The sequence below is a fragment of the Dermacentor andersoni genome, chromosome 3 (genome assembly GCF_023375885.2).
Source record: "Dermacentor andersoni chromosome 3, qqDerAnde1_hic_scaffold, whole genome shotgun sequence".
NCBI classification, from domain to species: Eukaryota; Metazoa; Arthropoda; class Arachnida; order Ixodida; family Ixodidae; genus Dermacentor; species Dermacentor andersoni.
The window spans coordinates 151,688,223-151,706,729 of NC_092816.1; the positions used below are offsets into that span (position 1 = coordinate 151,688,223).

Here is an 18,507-nt window from a genome sequence, read left to right on the forward strand (position 1 = left end):
CTTTTCCTTGGTTTGTATCCAATGAACTGCAATAAACGTATACTAGTACAGTAAAATCCCAATATAACGAATTTCAGGGATCACGGCAAATGGTTTTTCTCAAAGGTTGTTATAGTTAAAGCCCCGAAATTAACCATTGTGCCCATTAATCTACCAGTTCATCAATTGTCGCCATATCAGCTATCCACAAAATGTTGCTGTTGGCTCTTGGCCGCCGCTGTTGCTATTTTCCAGAGATCTGCCACCGTGAATCGCTGAAGCACCGTATAGTAAGAGTGGCTCTCGCAAAAGAGGGTGACATCGAGAAAATGACCGACAAAGCGGAAGTTGATGTCACGTCCCCAGAAATCTCAATGTTTGTCTTTTGTTTGTTTGTTTCTCACATTCCTTGCCATGGAAACTGCAACTGTCTCGCTCGAGGCGGACACCTGAACCATTCCAAAGCGCAAGCGCGTGTAAACAACATTGTCTATAAAGTATGACCGTGTGGTATCCCTGCAAGCAGGGAGGTTACATTTCTCTGTGCTCATAGCTGGTACGGCTGCAGAAAGAAGTGCGAAAGAAAGAGGAAGAAGAGATGTGCTTCCATGGCCAGGTGATACTTATCTGGGCAGAGCATGCGCTCACAAAATCTTATGTGTCATCGCCTGCACAACAGAAAAAAAAAGTTCCCTCTTGCGCTTTTCTCTCCCAGCGCTGTCTCAGATTTTCCAAATCCATGCACTGCAGCGTCTGCTTTCTGTGCCTTGTCGTCTGCTAGCGTACTGCTCCGGCCACCGTGAAGGACACATGGAAATCGAAGAATCCCCAGAATTTGGAACACTAACTTGTAGCACTGAGGCATTGTTAATATGACTAGGAAAGTGAACAATGATCATAATTCTGAAAAGTTTGGTGTACTGAAGGCCGTAGTACTGAAATATTTTTACACTGAAGCTCTAAGCAGTCAGCAGGGGATTTCTGAAAAGATTGTTGATCTGAAAAGTTCGTCAGTATCAGTGTCGGAACGGAACAAAAACGAAATATGAAACAAAATATACACTTTTGAGAGGGACAAAAGCGTAACTGAAACATTTATTATTTTGTTTTGGAGTGAAACTGAAATATTTTTTATCGGTTCCCAGTTCAAAAGAAAGTCAGCAATCCGAAAGAATTAACCAATGCCAGGCAACGTCAGCATTAGCACGTATGTCAGGCAGGAATAGCGCGAGCGACAGCCTGTCGTGCGCTCAACTTATCTCAGCCTGCCGCTCGGTGGACTTAGATAAGTCCACCGAGCTGCAAAGTCTATCGTTTACCAAAGTTTTATCGTTTGTTTAAGTTCATTTTATTGAAACAGCGGTCTTGTATTTTGGCGAGTACATTTAATGACATGCTGCTTCTGAGATCATGCTCAGTGCCTTGGCTCAAGGCACTGAGCATATCAGAATTCATAATTCAATTTTTGAGAACGATAAATACTGTACTATGTTTTCATCGTTACCCCGCTTAAAAGAATTTTGCATGCAAACAAGAACCATCATGAACAGTTACAGATGATTTTTTTCTCGTTCCAGAGCAGAACTGTAACGAAACTTTTCTCAGTGGAGCGAAACTAAAACCAGAACAAAAAATATTTAGTTCCAACACCCTGGTTAGTATGGTGTTTGCAGTAATGAGGTTTGACTGTATTATTATCATTATTAATTTTGACCCCCTGTGGTTTGTTTTTCCTTGTACACTCAAAGCATGGTAATCGGACGTCTCTGCATTCTGCACTGTTCAGAATACAACTGCCGTAGATAGAACCAGTGACCTCGTGCTCAGTGGTGCAACACGACAGCCACCGAGCACCACAAGAGGGTAAATTAATGAGATCGAGGGAGTGATGACACAGTGGATAAACATCCTTCACTCCCTTACGTACATTTGACTCTGGCTTGAATTGCAACTAATGTGGAGCCTGCTTGGGGAAGAGGATGACACAGGCCTTTTAGAAGCGCAGGCTACTTCTTATCTTGATTATCGAGATACTTTGTCAACGTAACGAGACACCGCAAGAAATGCAAAGACGACAGAAGAGCGGACACCACAAGTGCCAACTTGCTACTGAAGTTTTATTGCCCAGACGCCCAGTACATATATAAAGAACAACATTTGTTGTCGTCATTGAACATTTTTTTGTGTTGCACCCATTACCATGAGTGCGTCGTACAAACTCGACCAACTTTCCATCTTAGTTGAGCTATATAACTTGTTGGCGGCTCTTAAGTGTATGTTCCTTTATCTCTGTACAAATAACATTTTGTCAGAAGTGCAACCACTGCAAGTTCTGCCAAAATCTATCCAAGCAAAAAGTAGTCTCAAGAGAAGAAAAGAAAAGTGTCAAGGAAAAAAAAACAAGAAAAACAGCAAGAGGTTCCTTCATTTCTTTTTGCCATTTGCGAGTTGCACTTTCATATATATATATATATATACAGGCTATCACCAAGATTCATAAGACAATTTACAATTTCCGCACCATCAGCTTTGCAATCGCACCACTCTTACCTTCCCAATTTATCCTGATTATGCAAGCTGCAGACCTGCTTGTCGCATGCGACTGTTATCAGTGCCGGAGATCTCGTCTGACTTGAGTCGAGGGCAGTGAACAGAACGTGCTCTGGTAACCTACCGAAATGGCTGCCACAGCTGCTGTTACACGTGCCCTTCACGATCCGTGACATATGTATGGATGATGGCATACGACACCAGCTGCCATCACACTGTTCCTCACATCTGCCAAGTAAATAACTCAACAGCGGCGGCCACTCTTACAGCTGGATTCCTCGGTCGTAGGCGCGCTGCTGGTCGTATATCTCAGCAAGCAGGTACACGGCTGGCAGGTGGGTGGGCTCCTGCTTGAGCGCTTTCTCCAGGCACACCTTGGCCTTCTCCAGGCTCACGGGGCTCTTCATCAGCACACTTGCATACAGCTGCAAACAGAAGGGGGCACAAAGCAATTCAATGCAAATAGCATCCATGGTGAAAAAAGGGTGCCGTTTTTGTACCATGGATGCATACCAGCAAGCTCGCCTTCAGACGCTTTCAAGTCACAAATATCATATTTATTTGTGTAAGGCCCCCACCCACGTGTAATGCCCCCACCCCCACTTTAGAAGGTGAAAATTTGGAAAACAATAAATTTCACTCAGCGTCACATGCATACCCATGTGCTGGTTAATTTACACAAGCCACTATACAGTCGAATTATGTTAATTCAACCCTGATGGGACAGACGAAATTGATCGAATTATGCAGTGGGCTAAATTAAACGAGGTGCAGAAAAAAACGCCAGAACACACTGCTGATTCATTTGGCAGTATTTGCCCGATTCTAACACACCCAAAAATCAAACGCTTTCTATCTGTCAAAAGAATAAGACTATCGTAGAAATGACGTTAAAGCTCCTAAACAAAGCAGAAATGTAATGCGCCCCTGATATTTTAGCCACAAGAATAGGCAAGCATCTGATATGCGTTGCACAATGGCACCCAATTTCCTTCAAGGGCCCTTAACAACCTCTACAATTTTTTTGCACATTTAATATAAACATGTGCATCACATGCAGACTGACATGATGATCACCTTTGGCGAACGTGGCAGAGCTATGCGGTGCGGGGATGCCACAAATTCAATCAATCATCACTCCTCTCCTGGCTCTCCGGTGCCTCTGTATGTCATCATGTCAACAGGGTGCTCCAAGTGACGTCAACAGGGTAAACGCTGTCGACTAGGTGACCTACAAGAATTTATGACTTCCGGTTCATCTGCTAGCGAGCCTCCATGCAGTTGCATGTCTACTCTCCCTAGCGGTGTTGCATGTTTTGGTTTTCTATTTGCAGTGCCACATCACTTGTCTCAATACACACTTATAAAAGTAATAAAGAAAAACAAAACATGCATAATGCAAGTCCTTTTCCGACCTGTCGCGATGCTTCAGCTTTCACTTTTTTTTCTCGGAGGTGCCAGACATGTACACCTTATACAACTATGGCACGGTATTACGTTGCGGGTCTGGCAAAGCACTGGCGGCTAGTGGGGCCTCCCCTGTCCGTTTGCTTGCACTTTCTCTTTTCTATTTGTGTGGCGGGTTGTCAGGCCTCTAACAATGTAGTATTGTAAACAAAACGGGCAGTGATTACATTATTCACAACACAGGGTCCATTGCAGCACTGCTTTGCAGAAGGTGGCATGCAGCAATGGCGAAAAAACACGGGAGTCGTGGTGACTGGATGGGGACGAAGTTTTGAAGGAGAAAGACAGAAAAATGAAAAACTAGAACATGACGTTGGTAATGACGTAGTGTCCAAGTGCTACAGCTGAACCTCGCAATAACGAAATCGGCGGGGAACGTGAAAAAATTCGCTTTAGTGAGAATTTTGTTGTTATGAAAAGAGACAGCGCAGATTGGTAATGCATCGCACAACAAAACTTTACTGTCAAAATTCCGTTAAACTACTCTGCAAGCTTTGCACGAGGATATAGAACTGCATTGCCTACAGTACAAAGCGTGCCACATGCGTCGACCAGCAGTGGCAGCACTGCCGTAGCGCAGTATTCTCAGTCAATTGCTTTCGGAGATGCGATCACTTTTGAGAGATTTTGTGTAACTCTGCACCGGACGCAGAGCAACAGCGTATGCAGGAGCATTTCTCCAGTGCACGTTGTTGCGCTCGCCTTAGAATCAGGTAAATACCGTAATCAGACATTGCGAGTTACAGTTTTTGCTTAAGAATCTCCCTAGCGTAGGCTGAAAATAGGCATTTTTGATGGGAGACTTTTGACATTGTTCAGCGCATTCACTGTCCCCTAAGCTCCACCGAGACATGCTATCGGGTCATTACTGGTGCCGCCATTGGGGCCACATAGGGTTCAGACGTGTGCATACTGACTGGTCAAGTTTGAATTGTCCGGCAAAGGCCAATTTTAGGACTGAAATAAAGAATGTTTGTGTCTACAGAAATGCATGGGTGCTGGTTGGTACCTTCAGTCGGAATCGAATTAACGAAAGCCCACTGTATATATAGATGACACTAGCTGTCCTGCCAATGATGGCGTCACACCACCGTATCCCAAACTTGGAACCACACTGCAACTTTGGTTGCCAACTCCGACGAAGCAGTGGTGGTCAGGTCTAGCCGGCGAGTGTGGCGCTTTGCAAGCTGTTGCGCAAAGCCTGCCCTTAAAATGTTCGTGCCAGTAGAGTACACCGGCGATCGGGCACGAGATGATGTGCACGAGCTGTGCTAGCGTCCATGTGCGTGAAGCGAGTTATGGGTTCGTGAGTGATCAGCCAGCAATTACCTTAAATGCACACGTACCAAGTTTGTGTGTGTGCTTAGTGGATGGAACGGCGTAACCTCACACGTGGGCACAGAGCCAATAAAGCTGCGACGGCAAGAGTGCGACGGCAAGAGTGCCGTCGTCTCCGTATACAGTCGACAAGAGTGTCAGCGCCTTGGTGATCTCCGTTGGCGGAGATCGCTATGGAGGTTGAAGAAACGAGCTGTGTTTCTTCGCACCACTTGGCTCTTGCAAAGGCACAGAAGATGGCGCTGATCACACAAACGCGAAGCAGCGCAAACACGCACAAAGATGCGACGTCTCGGAGACACACTGGCTCTCTGGACAGCACGTGCAAAATTGAAACTAAAACTTAAAGAAGAAGGAAAGAAAGAAAAGAAAAAGGAATGAAAAAAGAAGTGCTGTCCCCTGAGGCATTTTCTCGGTTAAGAGCGGGCATAGCCTCCGAGATGTGGGGATATTGTGTGAGTCCCAATTTTGAAGGCTATAGAGCGGGCCACTAAAAGCTCAGTCTGGCCAAGCCAGCGTAAAAATCCAACATGGTGGTCTCCAAGATCAGGTAGCGTTGCTCGGAAGGAGCAATTCAGTCCGGAAAATCGAACTTCGGCACCGAAATTCGTCCGAAAAATTGGTCGCGAAAATGCATTAGCTCTATGGGAATCCTGACGGTGCATTTATAAAGGCCGGAATATCCAACAAGTCCGAATGTTTGGAGTCCGAAAAATCCGTCAGCTACTTTATGCGTGTGTGTGTGTGTGCATATATATATATATATATATATTCAGGACACCCTGAAGGTCTCATAAGTAGGGGAAACAGCTAAATAAAGCTATCGCTTCTAAAACAAAAATAAGACATATCAACTGACCGTGAGAGCCCTTGGGGTGTGGCCCAGGTGCTTGCAGGCATTGCTGGCGATGGCCGCTGCATCGTTATTCCGCAGCTGGGCCAGGTAACAGTCCACCATGCCTGTCGAGTGTGAAAAATGCCACGGCAGTTGACACAGTCCATTACATTCACTTTACACACACAGAGTCGAATACCTTTGCTAATTTTAAAACTATTTCTGATCTGACTGAGTGATAACATTTTATCGTCACAAAATTGAAATCTCCCTGTGGGAGACGCTGCAACGGGGGGCTCCTTCACTGATATCGATTCATCGAATACTAATAATAATTTCTGTAATTAACATTATCAAAATATCAGCTTATGCATTTTGAAGTTTACTAACAGAAGAAATTCAAGGTAGGCAATACAGTTGAGCTTCGTTAAATGAAGTCACATCTCGCATGAAAATATTTTCGCTGCATTTGATATTCGTTAAAAGCATACAAGCTGATATTACCGAAAAAGAGAATCTGCAAATTTCAGATTCACTTCATTATATCCGATAATTTGTTAGTATAGCTGTGGTCACTCACGGAGGTTCGACTGTACAAGGGGTGCATTTTCTGCCGATAGGAGCAATAATCTCAGAAGGCTTTTCACAGATGTACATGTCATGGGCTTTTTCAGAGCCAGATACAAAGTTATAAAAGGAAAGCTTATAGTGAAGCTTTTTTTTGCCTACTTTCCCCGAGTTTGGCCTGGCTGCCTGGCTGCTGTGGGGTCAGTCACTGTCTCAGTAGATATATTTGTGAATATATATACAGAAAGGTTATACTTACGCCAAGTGAAGTACCAGAGAAGTGGCTTCCATTTATGACCTTTGCATGCTGACCAAGTATGTATACCTCTTCTCTGTATAACAAAAAACTACTTTCTACATAAAACCTGAACATACTATGTTGGCTCACAGTCATCTTTAAAGTACACTGATCTGTTAATAGAATGGTTAATTACATTTGACAGATCCTTTGATTTACTTTATTCTTTGATTTAGCCATTCGGCATAGTATGTCACCGGAGGTGCGCCCGTTTTTGAGCAATCCTCCAAAATGGGTATGTCTCACTGCGACACAAGAGGTACAGAATCCCTGACAGTTACTTGATACGTGTCATGCCTTTCTCTTCCTGCACCTGTCATCCCCATTCTTTCCCTCAACAAGCATCATGCGTTGCCTTCGGCCTCGAGACGTTGCTGCATAACACGCCTTACACTGTGCACCCACTTATTTGGAGTTTGCATTACGTCACAGGCTGCAAGCGATGTACTGCATAAACATAAAAGATTCATGACAATAAAGTTGGGTAAAGGAACATCAATATTCAATGAGACAACACGTTGCATAGAATTAAAGTAAAAAAAATTGCATACATCAGTGTTATTTTGTAAACCGTTTCATTGACCACTTTACTGATTAAAGCTTCACTTCACATAGATTCTGACATGTGCCTTGGGATCTACATATCTTTTGGGGGGAGCCTACAGTTTTTGTAAACTGATGTAATGATTCACCCATTATGACATGCATAAAGTTTTTAACACTTGGGCTACAGTGATGAGATTCTAAGCATGTGCTACCAGATTAATATTAAGTCACTACACTAGCAAATTTCATCAAACTTGGTGTAGCGGTTCAAAAGTTGAGTTTCAGCAATATAGGCAAGCAGTTTAAAGGTTTCCCTTCACATTACTGTCACACTGTCACTGCACTTAACCTTTCACTGTGGTGTGTCCTAGTATGAAATAAACGATGCCAATGCAAATCTGTGGTTGTGGTCCTTCCTAAGGTAGAATGTCTTGCATATAACGTAAACCAATGGAACCAATTAATCAATATCTCAATTTATTGAAGGCACGTCACTGCTAGGGTGAAAAATGTGAACCAGCTCACAGCACCAGCTAGGTGCAGGTTCGTTCTCCATTATACACACACGCACCTTTGTAGCTTAGAATGACAGAAAGCTGAGCTACCTTTGTAGGCCTCGTGCCGGTACGGTGCAACCTTGAATACCTCGCCAAAGTGGGCGATGGCCTCGTGGACCTTGTGCAGCTCCAGCAGCACTGTGCCCTTAAGCAGGAGAGCCTCCACGTGCCGCGGGTTCAGCGTGCATGCCTGCATTGCACATTGATTGAGAAGAATGGTGTCGGATCGGTCAGGGGAACGACAAGTTGGCATGCCATCCATTCACACTCTGATTATGTTCACATCATTCTCCTACATCGTGAAAGCTGTGTTCCTAGTGAAAAGCGAGCCTCTGGAGATTATGGAGGATCAAATGTTCACTTTAGCTCTAGTCAGATCGGTCTTTATTGTTCCCTCGAAGGGGGAGGTGTCAAGAGAGGCAGGCCTGCAGGGTGTGCTACCTTCTGGGAGAAGTAGATGGCCCGGTTGCCCTTCTTGGTGACATAGCACAGGTAGGCCATCACTATCCATGGCTCGGGGCTCCTGCTGTTCACCGACATGAGCTGTGAGGAGAGCCTGTGAGAAGGGCAAACAGGCAATGCAGGCTTCTGTAATGTGTTGCCTAAATGAGACCACCAAGTACACATAGCCCTCTCTGTCCAACCAGTGGCTCATTCATGCTCGAATTTAAGACTGAAGCAGCCTCTTAGAGTGCATGCAGTTTAAGGTCATGTTTGGGTGTATTACTTGCCTGTGTTTTTTGCAAGAACAAATCAGAAGTCTAGATCATCCGTGGTGACTGCAGACAAAGAGATGAAAATTTTGCAGGAATGCTGTGGTGACATTGACTGTAACAGCAAAACGTGGCATGTGCCATGTTTTGCCCACGCAATGACTAAGATAAAGTGATGCTGATTGTGGTGCAGGAGAATAATGCTACTATATGTCACTGTTAGGATGAAACAGTATGTGCACCTCATGCTTTGCTGCTACAGTGAGAGATGGGGCCAACATTACATTCCTACAAATCTTAACCTTTTTGCTTGCCAGTTCCTGCAGATAATGCCCACTTCAAATTTATTCCACAAAGAAAAGGCAAGTAACGAACTCAGATGAGGCATCAGGTTGCATGCGCTGTGAAATGCCACCTTTTTTGTGAGCTTTGAACACAGATGAGTCAGTAGCTTAACAGAGGGGGTCAAACATAAATGTTGCTACAATTTACACAACATTCAGTTTATGCGAAATCATTCAGCAGCTAGACTTCTGGTCAGCAACACAGTAATTCTCCAAATAAAATGAGAGAACCAATGAGAGCCCCACCAACAACACTCAATAATTTTTTAGCAGCACGCCTGCATCCTCCAACACATGATCTGGAAATGCAACAGAATGCATCGCTGTAATGCACAGGAATCAAGTGGTTAGCGACATTTAAAGTTCTTCAATACGCACAGGTGGGCTTCAGTTTGTGCTTCTGCTATGAGAAAAGGGGTGAGAACACAATCTGACTTAGGGTTGACATAACAACACCTCTGTGGGCACTTGTGCCTGGACATCATGCTGCACAGTAATACTTCCCGAAGAAAGACGCTCAAGGCAAGAAGGGGTAAGTACAGCTGGGAGGATAAACTTTAGAAAGCTTGAGACTAAGTTAAGAACTGTGCAACAAACAGCAACACAGAAAATGATTGGTGTGACACTAAGAGACATGAAGATGGGCATACAGAATTAGAAAGCAAATGTGGGTAGCTGATATTCTAGTTGTGATTAAGAGAAAACAATGGAGTTAGGCAGTATGTTTAATGCATAGGGCAGATAACCAGTTTCATATTACGGTTACATAATGAGTGCAAAGGATAGGCAAACAATCAACGACAGAAGAGGGTAAAGTGATGACGCTACGAAATTAGCAGACACGGGACGGTGTAAGCTGATGCAAGACAGGGGCGACTGGAGATCGCAGTGAGAGGCCTTCATGTCGCACTGGGAATAATATAGGCTCACGACGATGAAGAGCAACTGCAATCTGGTCATCACTTTGGCAGCAATGGTGCAATGCATTGCTTAATGCACAATGCAAGGAAGGGCAAGTCTCACGACTCAAGTTCCTTGACTTTCTTCTCCTTGGCCAGCAGGGCTGCGTATACGTCCATGCCTCGAAGCAGATGTGGATCCAGAGCGTGCACCTGGGCGCAAAGAATTGATTTGATCAACCGCATTGACAGAAGTGACCGACATTGTACTGAAATTGCGAGAAAAAAAGAACGCAGCCACATCAACAAGTGGCTGCTTTCATTACGCAGCGCTTCGTTTTTGTTTTGATTGAAAACAACTATTATACTGCAGAAAGCACTGCATGACATTTTACGCAAGAGGAAAAAATTATGAAAGTTCCTGTCCTTGAGCAATCAAGCAAGAAACCTAGGCCGTTAGTTACAAGTATAGTATAACAAAATCTAGCTGTGGCAAATTTTCATGGGATGAAGCACTTTGTTCCTTAAAAATAAATTAATTAAAATTGACTAAATTGTTTAAAATTAATGAATTATTATTCATCCCACAAAACACCATGAGTGTGCTTCATTGCATAGTAAAGACTAGTTAGGTTAGGCAATGCTCCGGTCTGCATCTTGGGTCGGTGTAACATAAAGCTACTCCAATCTGTTCCTATTCCAAATCAGCCATTGGCCATCCGTGATACGTCAGGCTGGCTCGGGTCCAGCCCACATGGGCGGGGTCCGAGCTCCTTGTGACCCATAATGGAGGGCTAATGGCCGATTTGTAATAAATACAGATTGGCTTAGTTTTACGTTATATTGGCCTTGTTGTGCACCGACCATGGTGGTTCAAAAGCTGTGCCGCTCTGCAGCTGAGCGAATGCTTGTGTGTTCAATTCTCGGCCATGGTCGATACATTCCGATGGTGGTGGATTGCAAGAAAACAGACGTGTGCCGCAGTGCACGCTGACAAACCCCACACCATAAATATGCAGTGGAACCCCGTTATGTTTATTGATGTTAGGTCTTCCTATCTGCCTCAGGGAAAAATGGCTTCTGCTGTTAACGGTGGCACTGGAGCTCTGCTTTGGTGGCAAGTTAAATACTTCCTTATCGCCTTCCGTGCCCCAGACAAGGTGGGCTCATCTGCACATTTCTGCTAAAACATGGCCAAAGACGAGCTCAGCTTGTCTGCAATAGTTTCCAGTTTCTTGTGATTTTCACTTTCTCACCAACAACACTTTTCATTTACTTCCAATTCCTTTGCATAGTGATGCTAAGATTTATTTTTTACAATAAATGGTTGATATCTTGTATAAATACCTAGTTGCTTAAGATTTTGACGACATTGTTTTTTTTGTAAAGTATTCTTTAGTAAATAAATTGGCTACTTTTGGTAGGAGTTCTCAATAATAGCGTGGCATGGAAGGGGTTATATTCCCTTCCCACATTCAAATACAGGCTTTGAGCGATGTGTTTATGCAGTGTAGTTAATAACAATAACAGTAAACTTTAAAAAAATTATGGGGTTTTACGTGCCAAAACCACTTTCTGATTACGAGGCACGCCATAGTGGAGGACTCCGGAAATTTAGACCACCTGGGGCTCTTTAACTGCACCTAAATCTAAGTACACGGGTTTTTTCGCATTTTGCCCCCATCGAAATACCGCGACCTCGTGCTGAGCAATAGTAAACTTTATTTGGCTGAAATTTACGCAGGAAACGAAAGAGCACAGGGGCACCAAATCCACAAGTAGGCTTACACAACAGTGCCCCAGTGAGAGAACCAAAGAGGTTAACCCAATAAATCACAAGAATGCTTACAAACAAAAAAGACGGGCAGTTTTTTGTCTGAAGGGTTAAGCACCGACTGCAACAGCAAGGTTTAGCGTAGCTCCTTCACTGCTCAGATGGTGTTCTATATATATGCAGGTCCAACTGACGTGGATGCAAAATATGCGGGGGGAGGTTCAAATTTCTGGTCCTCTTGAAAGCATGCCGTGTGGCGCCCATAACGAGATCGCACAGGCGCCACTACGCTGCCCGTAATGAGCCGCGACAATAAATTGACATCACTTTCAGGTTCAAGCACTGATACTGTTTTGGGCTTTTAATATTTAACAGTCTGAGAAGATTTAGGACAAAAGGCATGTGCTGCGAATGTTATGTATTGCTACATTTGTTTGCGGGCTGCTGTCTTCAAAACTCCGAGGAATAATTTAGTCAAGAACGTAAGACCTTACATGAGCAATGCCAACAGATTCAATAGTCTAGCAATATAACGCACATTTACAGCATGGGTAAGCACAACACAGCGTACATCTACCCGAATATACGTAGAAAAACTTTGAAACAGAAACACAAGAAATTAAATCAAGTTATGCATCCTACACCGCAAAACACGTTCAAGCTAATTAATTTCGACAGCCCAGGTTTCTTCGCGTGCACCTAAAGCTAGATGTAAGCACTTGTGTGCTTACATCTAGAATCCAGCGTTGGAATAGCAACAATATTAGTCTAAATAAAACACGCTGCACTCGAATTTCTTGTAGTTCATGTTAGTACTTTACGACTGTTACGAGTGCTAAAGAAACATTCAGACAACCTCCACAAAGTTATTGAAACGTCTACATAGTTTGAGGGAGGTTAGTCAGTCATGTGGAGCGACCCACACATTGGCATTTGGACATGTCGAGAGCTGAAAGGACTGACAACGGCCACTTCTGTCAGAAAGAAAAAAAAGCACTCACCCTCTCCAAGGTAGTTGTGGCACTGGTGTAGTCTCCCATGTGGTAGTAAGCCTCCCCCAGTGATGTAAGGATCTCCACATTGTTTGCAAGCTGAGGCTGCATTAAACATGTGCACAGGCTCATGGGGCAGTGCACTCATAAGAAGCCCTATTCATGCAAATGTAGTAGACTTCTTGGCATTGTCAGATTAGTTTTCTTTCAAGCTATCTAGCTATAGAAGACAGTACAGTCCAAAAATTTGGGCCTAACCTTGTTCACATCAGCCTTCAATAAATTAAAAGCCTTTAAAGGGGTCCTCAACCACACCTTGGGCTTGGCAAAAAAACAGTCTGCGGATGGCATACGCTGCAGCGGACATCTCAGCCAAATTTTGCATTCGTGCGTGGCGTATGAAGCTTGCAAGTGGATCATCAAGTCGCCTTTCTCTTAAACACAGAAGCCTGCTCCTCACTCTTTTCTGGATGCTTTATTTCATAACACAGCAAATTCCCATATGCCGCTGATATTAGCGAATAGCTGACACCAATCAAGAAGGCTGTTTGGATCAGTGAGTTTCTTCCTACTGTTACTGTGTATATTCATCGACGCAGTTTAATAAACAGGCTGAAGTAAACGAAAACCTGCTTTCAAATATTTATAACACCTATGTACTTCTTGAAGAAGCCAACTATCATCTGCTCATGCTCGCCTGCGGCCGCCTGCATAAGAACTACACTTTGGCCACCTTGCTTATTGGTGTTCTAGCCGTCGGATCTCACTTAATTTCGATTATTTTTTTTACACTCAACTAGCCTCCAACCACGCGAAACTTAAGCTCAGAGCACACACATGCTTGAAAAGTGTGCACTCACTCCTGGCCGCCCCTGGCTAGACGCTTTGGCAGACTTCACTTCGTATTGAGCCATTGACAGCGCATCAAAGTACTCAAGTTATACCCCTGTCACACGGGAAGATTTAATGTCATTCAAATCGAATGGCATTCAACGCATCGAATGCCATTCGGTCTCTTGCGGTGCTACACAGTAAAATATAGTGGCATTCGCAAATGATAGCAATGACGATCTGGAACAAACTTTGTGGAATTCAAGGGAATTTTGTGCCTAGTAAACGCATTTAAGAACTTTTGCGAGTACTTTTAAAACGGACGAAAACATTTTGACGCCAATTATTCACAACTAAAAGCACTTCAATCAACACATCCAATGTGGCCGACCCCCGCGACAGACTCCTGATGCAAAGTGTAATAGCGCTTGAGCACAGCCCAAGGTGAAAATATCATCGCGGCAAAAATAATTATTCCTTTTTATAATTAAAAAAAATATCTTCTGACTTTGCTGATGCACGCATTATTTTTTCGCGTTGCGTGTCGCTGTTGTCTATTTGGGGTCAAGAGTATACATTCGATTTGAAATCGAATGCGAATGAGTTCCCCCAACTCATTCGATGGCAAATGTCATTCCATTCTAATGACATTAAATTTTCCTGTGTAAATCTCGATTAGTGGGATTATATGCGAATGCCATTCGATTTGAATGACATTAAATCTTCCTGTGTGACAGGGGTATTAGATGTGCTTACTATCCCCCAGACATGCTGGTGCAGGAAAAAGCCAGTCCGCACCATGCAGCACAGCCAGACTGGAGCATTTGAGTGCAAGCGTGCACTCAAGACCTGTCGTGCACAAAGCTGCGGTCTGCCGGGAAGCTTAGATAATCTGAACGCTGCGACCAGTCCGCTCGCTGAGCGCACTGCAGCTCGGCAAGGACAACTGCCTTTGGTGCTTCGTGGGCACTAAAATTGGAAATAGTGGCGCTTACGTGAACATCCAAAATCACATTTCAACTGCGCGCCACGGCGACGGTCAGTAGGCGGGGCACTGTGGGCACGCCCCGCTATGCCGTAGCCTTCACAGTGCACAACATTATCGAAGGAGTCGGAGCACCGCGAAGGGGATCACAAGTGACCTTTGGTTGCCAATAACTCCGCTTCTGCTGAACATATGAAGTACTTTTTGCGGCAAAGTATCTCGGAAATGTTCTAATTTAACTCAAACCCGCATCACGTGGGCTCCTCAAGCAATGCAGCTCTACTCTCCTTGCGCGCTGTCCCATGAATGCCCATCCATGCACCAGTGTTCCATGCATGTCCGAGGCAACACCAGGACTTCAAGAGCGCCTCGTTAGATAATGTAGCGTGTCCACACGGAAGCGCGAGAGAGGAGCTTGGCTGCAGCCCCTGGCCCATATGCACCGACGTGCCACAGGTGCATTCTCTGAGGCCCCACAAAGGACTTTGCGCTAATTTTGAGGCGCCGGTGTTAGATGGTGCAGCGTGTCCAAAGCGAAGCTCGGCTGCAGTACATGCCTCGCTTCGTACGTGACCCACTTTGGCTATTCGCATACTTGGGTAGTCATTGCAGATGAGTTCTACTTGAATTTTTTTCGCTTTGGAACAATTGTGCAGCGCCAACTCAACAGCACACTGCTGTTCCAAGAGAATGTATGCAAGGCGCAGGCCCCTAACTTTCACACAAAATTATTTCATACCAAATTGCAGAGTCAGGCAGCTCTTGGGTATATTTTAAAAAGAAATGAAGTACCTCAAGCAGACCTTATGGAGACATTAAACCCTGCCCCCGGTATAAGCTGCCTAAACCATAATATTCTCTCCTTTTCAATGCGATGAGCAAAACGAGAACAAGGTGAAAGCAGGAGCCAACGTTCCGACAAGTGGACTTGTCTTCTTCAAGGCCTTGAAGAAGACAAGCCCACTTGTCGAAACGTTGACTCGTTCTTTCACCTTGTTCTCGTTTTGCTCATCGTCTTAAATTTCCATCTCCCGCATTCCCCGTGTTCTCCTTTCCAATGGTATTCCACAGAGAGCAAAGTGCTATGTGTGTGTCCTGGTGTCCATATTGAGCTTGGGAAGTCTGTCATGTCGTGTTATATGGCGTCTTTCTGTAGGACAACATGAAATGCGGCATTTGGATATGGGCGATCCTATGGGGCTTATAATTTCGTCCTTTGCTAAAGGCACATTGGAAATGTATAGATTATAGGCCATTCGGAAACATACCTGACTATGACAACACCACAATTCAGCGCAGTCATCTGTCAGATTTCAGCATAGTGCGCACTGATCAGCCTCGGTATGAAGCGCCAACAGAACAGTCCAACACAGTGTTTTGAAGAGCCCTGACAAAATCAAATTCCTTCAACTGAGAACACCTTGCCCATGTTTCAGATGCATTTCGGATGCGTGCAAACTGGAGGAGTCACCACCCACCTTCCAGGGAAACTGTTAGTCCAACTAGCCCACGGAAATTTCCTAGAACATGCTAGAGGCTCAGGCAAGCAATTAACGAAACTGGTAATTTTCCACGACACACCCAATTAACTTCCACCCTTGTAACTTTGTTCACACACAACTCTAATGTCCCTTCATGTCCCCTCCAATTTTCAGCACACTACGAGTTCCGCGCCCTTGAACAGGCATGAACGCTTTCTTGAAATGTTGCACTTTTTGCATTTACATTGCGGTTTTAATGTCGAGACTAACCTCAAGGTTTTTCAATGGTGCTAGCTGCCACAAGAGCATCGTTGAAAAATAGCTACAGGGAAAGGTTAGCAGTAATGCGTGCAAGTTACAAGTTTTCATAAACTAAAATTCTGCAGCTTCGCTTATAATGAAAACACTTCACAGGATGTGGAGTTTGGTATGAAGCCAAGTGCGAGTTTCAAAGCTGCCCGACTTGCGCACTCACCCTGGCTTCAAGCTGCTTGAAGTTGGTGACACTAGAGGAGTACTCCCGGGAGTGAAGGTACGCATTGGCCTTGATCCACTGTCCAAGCCTGCATAGCACTGTGCTGTTGTTAGATGCCAACACACTTGTTCATGCTTCCACACTGCACGGTATCTCTGGAGCACGCTGCACTTTGAAAGTCTAATACGCAGAGCCAGATACGTAAAAGATTGGGGACTGGCTGCCTGAGAAGTTGTATATAGTATGCGCCAGCTGTGCGTGTACCTACGTCCACAAATTTCAGCAACTGCACTTTGCTGATGCATACTGTCCAGGCGCCTGGATATAGTCTGGCATTTCCGGCAAGCCAGGGAGCTGCCGGCAAATTCAGATACATCTCGGCGACAATGCAAGGATAGCTAAATATTTGTTTTCCGTTTAGTTCGGCGTGTTGAACGTGGTCTGCAGCAGCACGGTGATTCATTGCTGCAGCAGCGCATGCACACAAGTGCGGTGCAAGCGAGTGCTTTTTCATTTAGCTCGGTGCAAGCTCGGTGCACCCGAACTGTAGGCCGGCACGCTGCCAGCCAGCAAAAATAGTGGCCGATGTGCTCTGGTCTAGCGGCTCTGGTGTGAAATAGGACACATTTTATTCACGCACCGGCCATTGCTGGTCACACTGACGGGAAGAAAAACACAGTCAAGCACAGTCAGTACAGCGTGCCTCATTTTGGCTTAATGTTCTATCCCCAACGCAGCCGATGCTAGACTGTAGAGTGCCCACTTATTGTCAGTGTAGCGCAACTGCGTCGTGCGCGTTGCGCATCTATGCTGCACCCTACTTATATCCGTGACTTCATTGTCTAGTGAGAGTGAAGAAGCAGGAACACTACCAAAAGAAATTCAGAAACAATTAAGAAAGAATCAAAATTTTCATTGGGAAAACTTATGCGCAGAAAGTAATGTAACAGTTTACTGGCAACAACCGCAGCAAGCACAATAGTCAAATCAGAACTGAAGTGGCTCTCGGCCAGCGACTACTATGTAACCTCGTTGATATGATCCCGTTAGATAAGATTTCTCAGCATCACAATGTTCACGGTCGAGAACACAAAAAAGATGAACCAACCGAGTTATGCTTGCCTGCTTACCGGTTCATATGTTCCCGGAAAACACAATATTTTGGCACCAATGTTCAGTACATCGCCAAACTGTGATGGTATGATAGGTTTTCCGGCCACTAGATTGTAGGTAAACAAGCCAACGCGCGATCAGGGACAGTAACCACGTGCCGCAGCAGCTTCACTGCAATACTCTACACGTGAAAACGACGGCGTGCACTCACTTTCTTATTGTGTTACCAGCAAATCTCCTCCTTCTGGATTGTCGCAGACCGCATTCACAGCTTTTGCCGCGAACTCTATTGCGATAGGCACACAATACGGTGAAGGGGCCCATCATAATAGCCTATATGCTATTTTGACGGGTCCCCTCACCATATAGCTGCTAAATTGAGGAGGGCCTTTTGTTCCCTAGTTTTCCTAGTCAGTGGATGAAGGTGGAGCCATCTCACTGGGGTGCACAGTAACAACGTAACAACACGTCATTATTCATTGGTCTGCGGCCGCTAAAGCGGCATCTACCAAAGATCCCCACCTCCTGGGCTACGCAATGGGTCACTGCGCTCCTCTTGGCAGGAGCTCTCAGTGTCAGGCGAAGGACTCAGTGTCAGGTGAATGGTGAAGCACAGGACTAAAGAACAAGTATGGCACAATTCACACAAGAAAAAAAAATAATGCAGCAACATTAAAAAAAAAGAGGAAAAACCTTCCACAACACGATTTTTAACTCGGGACACCTCACTTGTGAACCCGACGCTTTTCCGCAGCACCATGAA

The 18,507-nt window shown here is 44.8% G+C and overlaps 1 protein-coding gene across 1 annotated transcript in view; it reads right to left on the bottom strand.

The window, feature by feature from the left end:
- Positions 1–18,507, bottom strand: part of APC7 (anaphase-promoting complex subunit 7) — a 42,635-nt gene that overhangs the window by 9,732 nt on the left and 14,396 nt on the right. Inside the window, exons 7-13 of the mRNA XM_050172921.3 lie at positions 16,632–16,719; positions 12,869–12,964; positions 10,218–10,306; positions 8,579–8,693; positions 8,186–8,327; positions 6,194–6,294; positions 2,797–2,954 (exon numbers count right to left, since the gene is read on the bottom strand). Coding sequence (XP_050028878.1) covers positions 2,797–2,954; positions 6,194–6,294; positions 8,186–8,327; positions 8,579–8,693; positions 10,218–10,306; positions 12,869–12,964; positions 16,632–16,719 — 789 coding nt within the window. The remainder of the gene's footprint in view (positions 1–2,796; positions 2,955–6,193; positions 6,295–8,185; positions 8,328–8,578; positions 8,694–10,217; positions 10,307–12,868; positions 12,965–16,631; positions 16,720–18,507) is intronic.